The 12,192-nt window shown below is 43.4% G+C and overlaps 1 protein-coding gene across 2 annotated transcripts in view; it reads right to left on the reverse strand.

Moving 5' to 3' along the window:
* Positions 1–12,192, reverse strand: part of CDH8 (cadherin 8) — a 248,532-nt gene that overhangs the window by 165,374 nt on the left and 70,966 nt on the right. For both annotated transcript variants that reach the window (XM_056862985.1, XM_056862986.1), the window contains exon 2: positions 9,447–9,741. In XM_056862985.1, the coding sequence (XP_056718963.1) occupies positions 9,447–9,741 (295 nt within the window). The remainder of the gene's footprint in view (positions 1–9,446; positions 9,742–12,192) is intronic.

Raw genomic sequence — 12,192 nt, forward strand, 5'->3', positions numbered from 1 at the left:
CATACCAATGAATGCACATGTCCAATGAATGCACATCATGTCCAATGAATGCACATACCAAAGAAGTGGGATAGAGGCAGCAAACATTTTTGGGGACCATGGCTCAATGCTTCGAGTTCAGAAGGTGCCAGGAAATCCCAAACATTGCCAATTAAAAGGATCAGCTAGGACAGGGGTCGGCAAACTCATTAGTCAAAAGAGCCAAATATCAACAGTACAACAATTGAGATTTCTTTTGAGAGCCAAATTTCTTAAACTATATAGGTAGGTACACTGTTTATTAACTTAATAAACTTTAATTGAAGTTTTAAGTCTTAATTAAACTATAGGTACACTGAATAAAACTTGATATCATACTTAATAGTGATCTTATTTATTGATAAAAAATTGTAAGTCCCTGCCATTTCCCCCTCCCCGTCCGGAGTCCTCGTCTGGAGGCCTGGTCTACTGTCATAAAAGCCTATTGGTGGACCTGGCCTCCGGCTGAGTCCCATTGGGAGGCCATGTCTACCCTTTGGCTTTCTTGGCAGTAGACCTGGCCTCCGGAGGCCCATAGAAGCCAATTGGTAGACCTGGCCTCTGAAGGGGGACTTCTTCCCCTCCTCGGAGTCCAGGTCTACCGCCAAGAAAGCCAGTGGGTAGGCATGGCCTCCCAATGGGACTCAGCCGGAGGCCAGGTGTACCAAAGGAAGCCCATCCCGCCCAACAGCTGATAGGCGGGGGGACAGGAACCTCCGAGCCGCCCGCCCAGCAAGCGCGCGGCTAGAGGGGAGGGGAGGCTTTAGCCTCCCAACCATTGAGGGAAAGGGAAAGGGGGACCCGGCCATTCTCCACAATGGGGGGGGGGAGAGACAGCGCGCCCGCCCGCTCTCTCTCTCTCTTAGGCACGCCGGCTCCGTAGCCCGGCTGCCGGCGCGAGCGGGCGCAAGAGCAGGGGCTCTGAACCAAGTTCGGAGAGCCACACTCAACGGGCCAAAGAGCCGCATGTGGCTCTGGAGCCGCAGTTTTGAGACCCCTGAGCTAGGAGATAAGAACCCCTTTACCTGAGACCATGGAGAGATTCTACTAGTCAGAACAGACAATATTGGCTTTGACCGAATGGCCTCACACAGTATAAGGTATCTTTATATGCGTACATGCATGTCAGATGAAGGTTTATTGGCATGTATGCATGCTTCAAATGTGCAGCTCTCTCTGTGTGATCAGGAAGTTCTCTGTTACATGGAGGAAACCCTGTATATGAGGTTGTATACATACATTACAATCAGTAACAGAACTCGTGGCATGACCCACTCTCCTTAATATTCATTGCTGGAATTTAGCATGTCTGAACAGAGCCAATGTTTTCTGAGATGCTTAGGTTTGCAATGATATTTTCATTTTGATGGTAGGCATGTCTGTCTTTGAAGGTAGATTGGTAATGATGACACTTGACTTCAACCTAGTAATTTTTTTAAAAAAAGAAACTATCACTTTACAATGATAAACCTTTGCTTGGACTCTAGCATTTTAAAAAGTTGATGGGAAAATAAAGATACAAATTATCTGCACAAAATATAGTATGCCGCACAGAAGTCTAGGCTGAATCCCTCTTTATGATTTGGTTTTCAAAAAATTTTTTATGGAGGAATAATGACGCTTATGATTCTTTCACCTGCTATTTAGTGGTACCATTCAAGAAAAGTGTGTCACTTGACTCTGACTGTATAAACTTTGTTGTGATGACCAGACAGACAGAGGGACTGTAGATCTATAGGAGAACACCTACCGGTACTTCACATGCAGAAGATTCCAAGCTCAATCATTGACTTCTTAGGGTGATAAACTTTTTTTCTGCTAGAAAGTACTGCCCCATATAGGTAGAAAAGACTGATGGAACCATAGTAAGACTTGGTATAAGGCATCTTGATATATGAGGGTGTATTTTTTTCAGATCTACCAGTAGCCAAACAAAAGTGGTGACAATCTTTCAATAAACAATTCTCAATTTGAAATCTCATACCAAGTCAGACTACTTACCTGTCTCGCTTTGTTAGAAGTGACAGCGATTCTCCAGATTCTTAGTCAGACAAAGATCTTTCCCGTAATCTCTACTGGAGCTCTTTTAACTGGACATACAGGGATTAAACTGGTAACATTCTCCAAGCAAACCATATTTCTATTTTACCTGGTATCCTCTCGACAAAATTCACACTTTGTTCAACCTTAGTCACAAAACATACTAAAGAATGTGCTTATGTGAGTGTGTATCTTGCAGTTGGCTAAAAGTGTGAAGGAGAACAGCGGACATGGCAGCAGTAGGAAAACTGTTAAAGCAGTAAGATTCTCAGCTTGGAGCTCTTAGGCTTGAATTTTTTGCTACATCAAAGGTTAAGAGTTAGAATTGACTGTTTAGACTGAACAGCTTTTACAGTCATTCATCAACCAAGTAATTCAATGAGACATAGACGCACTGCTTAAGAACAGCTGCTCCAAAGTGGGGCTCACAAGGAAAAGAGAGTAAAAATCGATCACTTTGACTTTCTTCCTCGTGTTTGGGTGGAAACAGATCTTAGAAATATTTCGCTATGGAAAAAAAAGATGCAAAGAGCAAGATTTTTTTTTTTAACACGTTGGTCATTTATGCATGGTCGCTTTAACCTCCTTTATTCCCCATTTCAGCCACGATCAAAGTAACCCGGGTTGGGGGAAACTGTATGCATTGGCTGGAATGATCAGGGATGAAACTGTGTGCTAATGGAGGCATGAATACAGAAAAGCAGTTTCCCAAGTTCAAATCAAGTCCCACCCCTTTAAATGCTGCTCTGTAATTGGCTGACTTCGCAGTATTCACCCTGAGAGAAGACTTTCTCCCCCCCAGACCCAACTGCTGCATAAAAAAGGATTTTAAGAACAACAAAAGCAAAACAAAACAAAACAGAGCAATCTGAAAGAAGAAGAAATCCAAGCCTCGTTTTTTTTTTTTAAAGGCTTTCAATTGCTCAGGAAGAGCTCCAAGGTAGCAGGAAGCAGGAACCACTTGAATCACTGCCTCTTTACACACTGCTTCATGATTGGCTGTGAGAGAAGCCAATCTGCTGTGCTTCCCTTGTTTGGCTGCCTTGGAAAAGGGTGGGGCGACGCTCAACCCGAGAAAGGTGTACGCTCATTCTGTGGCTCTGGAATGAGCCAGGAAGTACGGTTTGACTCGGTCCAGAAGAGGAATGGGAAAAGCCGGGTTTGTTTTGCATTGAAGCAGCGTTGAGCTTCCAAGGAATGAGGTAACGTATATTCCCAAAAAATTGATCCTGGCTAAAATAGGGAATAAAGGAGGGTTAAGCGACCATGCATAAAACACCAATCTTTACTTGTCTTTATAAGGAATGAATAAATGGATGGATCCACACTTTGCTGGATAGTGCACTCTTGCTGTTCTATCATAATCATTCACCTCCTGGATTCTCCTGTATGGACAAAATCATCATGAAGTGAATGGTTATCACTGCGGAATAGCAGTGCAATATTCAGTGATGTGTAAACCCAGCAGTGCAATATTCAGTGATGTGCAAACCTAGGTAACTGGTTCACTCCTCTGTTTTTCGCTGCTGGGTTTGTAGATTAATTTGTGTTGTGTATGCAACTTCTACTGTTTCTATGCCTAACCTATGTTTATACCGTATATATGTGTGCCAGATACATACTACTGATTTATTGATGGACCAAAGACACTGGGGGGAGGGGTATACGTTTTACAGGACATATTTGGAACAAGGAAACAGAAAATGATGCTAAAATGTAGAATCACAGAATCAATTTACAAATGTTTCTCTGTGGTCCTATGGATTAACTCCTTATTGAATAAACTGTCTAGCCAAATATTCTTTCTTTCTTTCTTTCTTTCTTTCTTTCTTTCTTTCTTTCTTTCTTTCTTTCTTTCTTTCTTTCTTTCTTTCTTTCTTTCTTTCTTTCTTTCTTTCTACTATCACCAGATTAGCCTCCGCCACTCATGTGGAAGAGTGGGGAATCAAATCTGGTTCTCCAGATCAGACTCCACTGCTCCAAACCACCCCTCTTAACCAGTACACCATGATGGCTCTCATTAGACATGAGTAGGAATGGAGATCTGAGCCTTTTTATCCCAGTCAGAAGGGGGTTGTAAAGAATATGCATTGTACCTTTGCCTTCTTTACAAACATTCTTCACAACACCCCTCTCTCCTTCTGACTGAGATAAAAAGACTCAGATCTCCATTTCTAGAATCATGGAGTTGGAAGGGACCACCAGGGTCATCTAGTCCAACCCCCTGCACAATTCAGGAAATTCACAACTACATCCCTCCCACACACACCCAGTGACCCCTACTCCATGCCCAGAAGATGGCCAAGATGTCCTCCCTCTCATGATCTACTTAAGGTCATAGAATCAGAATTGCTGACAGATGGTCATCTAACCTCTTCTTAAAAACCTCCAGGGAAGGAGAGCTTACCACCTCCCAAAATCTTAGAGCCTGAAAATCTTGATGGTTTCTAAGGTGGTATTGGACTCACATCTAACTAGTTCTGTGCGAGCATTTACAGGCTTCTGCCAAAGAGTTAGCTAAGCAAAGACAGCTACGCCGAGGTCTTCCTCATGTTTGCCTTGCTGCATAATTAAAGAGCTGAATGAATGAAGCTCACGCTTGGGTCACAGGAGGCCGTCCCTGTGGCAGAGAACTCTGATGTCCATTTCAGCAGAAGCAATTTAAAGGAACAAAGATGTCCAGCCTTGGAAAGGGCTATAATTGACAAGCCAGCCCCATCTTCGCTCCATAAATGCTCCCAGGCCCACTCCACTGAGAATTGAAAGGTGGCTTTGTACGACTCAGTCTACAGGCTGTCAGCAAAATGACAGCTCTGGCCTCGTCCATTTGCGTATACAGCTGTGGTTCTGCTTCAAAAAGGAGATAGGGAAGTCTATTGTTTTCAGAACTCTGACAAGACGCAGCAGCACTTTGAAGATGGCTAGGCACTTCTTCGAGTAAACATTTATGAGTGTCTCCCTTTGACAGCTTTGTAGACATTAGTAAAAATGTCTCAGCAACACTTTGTTCTCAGCAACACTTTGGTAAATCACATGGGCTTGTTCGAGAGCCAGCATGGTGCAGTGGTTAAGAGCGGTGGTTTGGAGCGGTGGACTCTGATCTGGAGAACCGGGTTTGTTTCCCCACTCCTCCACATGAGCCAATCTGGGGGACTGGGTTGGTTTCACCACTCCTACACATGAAGCCAAGCTGGGTGACCTTGAGCTAGCCATAGTCACACTCTCAGCCCCACCTACCTCATAAGGGTGTCTGTTGTGAGGAGGGGAAGGGAAGGTGATTGTAAGCCGGTTTGATTCTTCCTTAAGTGGTAGAGAAAGTTGGCATTGTTCATCTACCACACTTTTAGGAGTCCTTCCTAACAGAGCTGGATTTACAAAGAAGCTAAATAAACTATAGTTTAGGAACTTGGATTATGAGAGCCTCTAAATAATAAAGAAGCTAAATAGTACCCAGTTATATTTGGGGGGGGGTTCATGCTCTGGGGCTTCTTAAACTTGACACAGTCCCAGCTAGAGCTGCTAACTTTTCAAATGGTCCCTCCAGCTGTCCCTTTCATCTCAATTTGATCTGTGCCAATTATCTATGGTAATTGAGCTCCATGACATGAAAAGTTTCCAATCTCTTCATATCAAGCCTTTATTCTAGAAATGGGACCTTTTTTCTTCCTTCCACCCCCCCTCCTTTGGCCAGGCCAACTGGCAAATGTCAGTAGGGTTGCCAGGTTCCTCTTTGCTACCAGTGGGATATTTTTGAGACGTAGCTTGAGGAAGGCGGGGTTTGGGGAGGGGCTTCAATGTCATAGAGTCCAAATGCCAAGGCGGCCATTTTCTCCAGGTGAACTGATATCTATTGGCTGGCGATTAGTTGTAATAGTAGGAAACCTCCAGCTAGTACCTGGAGGTTGGCAACCCTACACTTCAGTGCTAACTTGGTCAGGGGTAGGGTTGCCAGCTCTGGGTTGGAAAATACCTGGAGATTTTGGGCATGGAGTCTGAGAAGGGTGGGGTTTGGACAGGGGAGGGACTTCAATGCTACTGAATCCAACTGCCAAAGTGATCATTTTCTCCAGGGAAACTGATTTCTATTGACTGGAGATCAGTTGTAATAGCAGGAGATCTCCAGCCACCACCTGGAGGTTGGAAACCCTAGTGAGGGGAAAGGCACTATGCCAGCATTTTATGTGACTGATGGTGCTGCTCCAGTCTGTGTTGCTCCAGTCGAAGCCTCTTTCAAGACTAACCCTGCATAGTATTGCACTGCAAATAACTAAAAACTCTTGCCTCTTCTTTCTCACGCTGCCACAAGCAGCCAGTTTTTTCTCCTTTGCGTCTGAGGAGACCAACAGAGCGACAGTTCAGGAAACGCAGTGGCTGCATTACCCCTAGCTGAATCAGAGCTTTTTTTTTTTTTTTAAGGGATGGTCATCACCTTTGGGGGAATCCTAATTGGCACTCAGGCTGAAATTGACTTGACCCACATTAACCTACACTGGAAAAAAAAAATCTAGAAATTTATGCTGGCATCAGATACGTTTCTGCAAATAAAAAAGGAAGGAGGCTATAAAATATTTTTATTTTATTTTTTTGCTTTGCAGATGTGAGCAGATCTGGAGTATGCATTTGTACAATTGCATTGCTTTCAAAACCGGAAATGTCTCTATTGGAAATATTGATGCAAACACAACAACAGATGCAAACAGCTTTACCACTGAAGTTAGGAGTGCTTCTGGGGTTGCCAGGCAGTGAGAATTGTGGGCAGGGATATGGGGAGGGCTGCTATGCTGGCTGCAGCATCCCATTACTTCTGGTAAAAAACAGAGCGTTTCTGGCCATTGCTAGAGCTACCTTCTGTCATTAAAAAAAAAAAAAAAACGCTGGGATTGACATAGCACCACTTTTATTTTTCTCCTGCCACAGCTCAGAACGGCGGTGGGCAAAGAGAATGGGTCCACTAATTGGTTTAGATATATAAATATTGTAGTTGCTTCTACTGTAGGAACATGGAAAGCTATTCATGCTTTAAAAAAAAATTCTATGTGGTTCTGGCAATATTAGCTCACTTCCTCTGTCCCTTGATTTACACTCAACACAATGCAAAATAATAGAATCACATAAATGACTTCACATGGTCAGCTAGCCAGACGGAGTTGCTTTTCTACAGTTTCTGGATGCTAGACACTGGTTGTCTTTGGCTCAAGCACTATCTCTTTCAGCCTGAAAACTCTCAAGTGCCAAGTGTCTAAATTGGAGGCTGACTTTGAGCTTGAGGCCCCAGGCAAACCAGCCCTCCCCACCGCCCTGGGCCCAAATGGACTTCTTGACTCTCTTGCTTCATCTGCTTTTTGCCCCATGTCAGCTTCTCCTTCTGAAGAACATTGTGCCTCCTCCTGAAGAACAATCTGCATTTGCAGGTGGGTATCTTCCAGATCCTGCTCACCCTTCCTTGTTTCACCTTGCTCTCCTCTGTGGCCCTGCAAGTCCTTCCTGGTCACACTTTTTTTTTCCTGTTCCCTTTCCCCTGTCATAACATCCTAGCTCATCTTCACTGAATCCTGACCTCAGCTTTCTTCTTGACTTGCTATTGCTGGGAACCGGTCAGCTCAACTCACCTCACCTCACTGCATGCCCATATACAGGGTTGCCAGGATTTTGCCCAAATACCAGCACATCCTGCATTGCTGATGATGTGATCACGTCACTTCCAAGGTGCCCTGTAAGTGATGTTGCTGCATTGCTGGCAACACCAGCCTATGCCTCTCCTTGCTGCTAGTAAATCCCTCCACTGGCCGGCTGATCAGTGGTGGGGAGCGAGGCCCAGGAGTGGGGGGCTGGCAATCCTATACCTATATGCATTTATTTAAGTAATTATATCCTGCTTTTCTTCCCACTGGTGACTTAAAGCAGCTTACAGAAAAACATCTCATAAATATAATTAGACAATCAAATAGGAAACTCAATACAACTCCACAGCTGGTCTGAGATCTCACTAGGCTGGCTCACGCAAGGCCACAGAGCCCTTCAGGTGGGCTTCAGACTTAACTGGCAGTTGCTATTTCCTCCCTTCCCACTGCAGAACCATCTTATGTCATTCCACGGGGTCTTGCATCCTCCAAGAGCATCATTTTGTGGAGATCAGTGGGCTGCACTGGGAAGAGGGAGGCCGGAAAGTTACATTCTGGCATCGGAAAATTGAGTCTGGATCCAACCCTTGGGTTCCTGTTATTTGTGTCACACCAAAAGGTTCATGCCTCTCGCCATGCTCAGACTTTAATACCAGGAAGAAGAAAGTCACCAGAAAATAAGGTTGCCAAGCTCCAGGTGATGGCTGGAGATCTCCTGGGATTACAACTGATCTCTGGTAACAGAGATCAATTCAGCTGGAGATCAATTCAGCTGGCCACTTTGGAAGGTAGACACTATGGCCTTGTACCCTGTTGAAGTCCCTCCCCTCCCCAAACCCCACTCTCTTCAGGCTCCACCCCACAAAACCTCCAGGCAATTTCCAATCTGGAGCTGGCAACCCTACTAGAAAAGCATGTGCTCTACCACTGAAATATAGTCTCCACCCTACTGATGTTTTAATAAGTTAATGTACAACACCTTATGCTTATTCCTTTCTTCCTTTTCAAGTTTCTTTCTTCTACCTTTCTGCTTTGCCTCTTCTCTGGTCAAATGGCTAATTCGTTAAACCTGTTCAAGGTCCTCACCGTCCATTCCCCGATACAACATCACTGCTTTTAGCTTTTCAGGCTAATTACCAGTACAAAGGGAAATAAATATGTAGCCACATATCACAAGTGGCACATCTGTGGAGAAGATTGCACACAAAGAGACAATTAAGCATCAGCAAGATAACAAGATACCAATAGGATTAAAGTGGCGTGAGGGAACAAACCTTGATAAATCTGTCTCAGCGACAACATTCTAACCACAAGGCCACGATTGGAATACAAATGTAGCCCACTAAAATAATTGTTGGGCAAAGAAAAACAACAACATTCCCGTATAATAGTCATTCAGAGTGGCTAAAAACCATGAGAGGTATGTGTGCAAATGAGAGGCATGCATTTAAAGTGCTGTCAAGTTGCAGCTGACTTATGGTGACCCCCTCGAGGTTTTTTCCTGGCAAGAGATGAACAGAGGTTGTTTGCCATTGCCTGCCTCTGTGTAGTAAACCCAGACTTCCTTGGTGGTCTCCCTTCCACGTACTAACCAGGGTTGACACTGCTTAGCTTCCGAGATCTGATGGCCGTCTACGTCAGGGCCAAATGAGTGGTAGGGATGAAATAAAGGAGTGTATTGTTTGGATGACGGGCAGTTCCCTTTGAGGATGCTGACCAATATATTTAAACTGGAGCTTGCAACAGTACTTGGGCTGGTATACATACCCACGACGGACATTTCTGGAACCGTTGCATGGTATGGACCTTCAACAAATTCTGGCGCATTGTCATTGATATCTTGAACCTTAATTATGAATTCTGAAGGAGGCTCCAGGGGTTTGTTTGTATCCCTATCGACTGCTTGGGCTGTTAGCGTATATTCAGCTTTTTCTTCCCGGTCAAGTCTTTTCATTGCATGGATGTCACCGGTCTTGTCGTTGATCACAAAGATAGTCCCAGCTCCATCACCTGATAGGATGTACTTGATTTTGCTGCTTCCAGGATCCAAATCTGTGTGTAGCTGAAATGAGAAATAAACGTTTTAGTGATTTGAAAAATGCAGTGTTTGCCCATTTCCCTTTCATAGGGGCTTTGCCACATGCTCCTATTCTCTGCCTGTGCTTTCATCCAAGCTTTAAGGATCCATATCAGTTTGAACACACCAGGATAGGAAAGGATTTGCATGCATACTAATCAAAAGTAAATGTAATCATAGGTATAATTAGACATTTAAATTTTTATAAAACAGCTGTATATATATAGATATAGATATATATATATAGATATAGATATAGATATATATAAGCCCCGTGCCACAGAGTGGTAAGCTGCAGTGCTGCAGTCAAAAGCTCTGCTCACGACCTGAGTTCGATCCCGACGGAAGTTGGTTTCAGGTAGCCGGCTCAAGGTTGACTCAGCCTTCCATCCTTCCGAGGTCGGTAAAATGAGTATCCATCTTGCTGGGGGTAAAGGGAAGACGACTGGGGAAGGCACTGGCAAACCACCCCGTAAACTTAGTCTAGAAAACGTCAGGATGTGGGTCAGGAATGACCCGGTGCTTGCACAGGGGACCTTTACCTTTTCACACACACACACACACACACATATACATACCCCTTCTTCCGTAGTGTAAATGTCTTCTGATCTATTATCACCCCAAATGAACAAAAGCACTGAACATCCTATAATTTTCATTTTAATCCATTTATTTCCATACTTTAGATTTTCTTTCTGGTCGGTTTCTTGAAAGCAATGGGGGACTTTAAGGAAGATTGGAGTGCCTTCAGCAAACCTGATCACGCTCATTTAGCATAATTGACAGCATTGATAAAAGAGCCTTCAGTTTGACTCAGTTGTTTAATTGAAAATAATAAGGGGGGGGGAGTGTTGTTTCCAAAAGGCTACTCCTGAAACAATCTTTTACAAAAGCAAAGTACCTGATAGGGAAGTTTTCTTACAAAATAAGCCAGCTTCTTGTGCACCATCACAAATATTATGTAAGTCACCCTGGCCAGTATGTAAGACTTGTGGGAATTGTTATTAATCATTATTAATCAGTTTTAGAGTATTTTCCCTCAAAAAAATAACATAAACTAACTGAAAGAGCACATATGCAGCTTCGTATAAAATTGGGAATAAAAGGTGAGCTGATGGTACAAACAGGACAGGACGGTGTAATTTGGAACTCCAAAATCTGGGGAGGACATCAGATTTGGGGAATTTTGAAAGCATCCCTGACTTCAAAGGGGATTAAAATGTGTTTGTTCTTTTAGAAGAGGGAGCCAGTGTGGTATGGTTAAGAGCAGTGGACTCTAATCTGGAGAACCGGGTTGGTTTCCCCACACCTACACAAGAAGCCAGCTGCGTAACCTTGGGCAAGTCACAGTTCTCTTAGAGCTCTCTCAGCCCCACCTACTTCACAAGGAGTCTGTTGTGGGGAGAGGAAGGGAAGGAGACTATAAGCAGGTTTGATTCTCCTTAAAAGTTAGAGAAAAATTGGCATATAAAAAACTACTCTTCTTCTTCTAAAGATATAACTAAATGGCAAGTCCCTATCTCTCTGTACGCGACCAATAAAACATTTGAAAAAGAGATTAAAGTACATTCTTAAATCTCCCATTTTATTAGGACTTAAATGTTCACCATTAGGCTCCATTTTGCCTATTGAATGTAGCAGATGCTCTACTGCTCAGCCACAGCCCCTAACAATTATAACTTGCAAACAACATTTGCTAGGGGAAAAAAAAAAAAAGTTTGGTGCATTGAAAAACTGCACTAAAAGAGCAGCAGCTATACAGATCAGAGTGTCAGTAAAGGGTTTGGCTGACCATAACTAAGTTGATGCTCTCTGAGCAAAACATCTCTGATCAAACAGGCACTGACGTCTTCTTGCAGCATAAAAATGAGATTTAACAACACAGAGAAACAAAGAAAATCCCAATTAAAAGATTCTGGTTTGCAGAAATGAAAGCTGTACCTGCATGGAAGACCCACAGACTGCCCAATATAAAATGGTGAGTGAATGTATGACGCTCCCTGTACACGTGACAGTCAAGCTCCCAGTTTGCATAAACAGATTATTTGAAGAGGACTACTCAAATCTCCGTTATCACACTGGCTCTCCTTCTCCCTTCATACTCATAATAAAGTGATCGTCAGATTTCTCAATTTTAAAGTAAACTAAAAATGTGATATTGACTAAAAAAATCCATGTTCTTCTTCCTAACATCTGGCTCAAAGCACACGAAGCTCATTATCTGAAAACCATTCATATGACATTTAGTCTTCATTCAGCTACATTGCCAGAAGCGACCCCATCAAATAAGCAAATCAGCAGGTTAGCTCTACACAGGTTAGTGCCACCATTTTTTCCAAAACAATTGCCTTTTTTTTTTCCACAGCAAGGGGGGGCGGGTAGTTAAAAAGAAAGCTATATCTGAAGTCATTAAGTGTGGCCATTTTGTCCTCAAGA

This window comes from Euleptes europaea, chromosome 17 (assembly GCF_029931775.1).
Source record: "Euleptes europaea isolate rEulEur1 chromosome 17, rEulEur1.hap1, whole genome shotgun sequence".
In the NCBI taxonomy this organism is placed as follows: Eukaryota; Metazoa; Chordata; class Lepidosauria; order Squamata; family Sphaerodactylidae; genus Euleptes; species Euleptes europaea.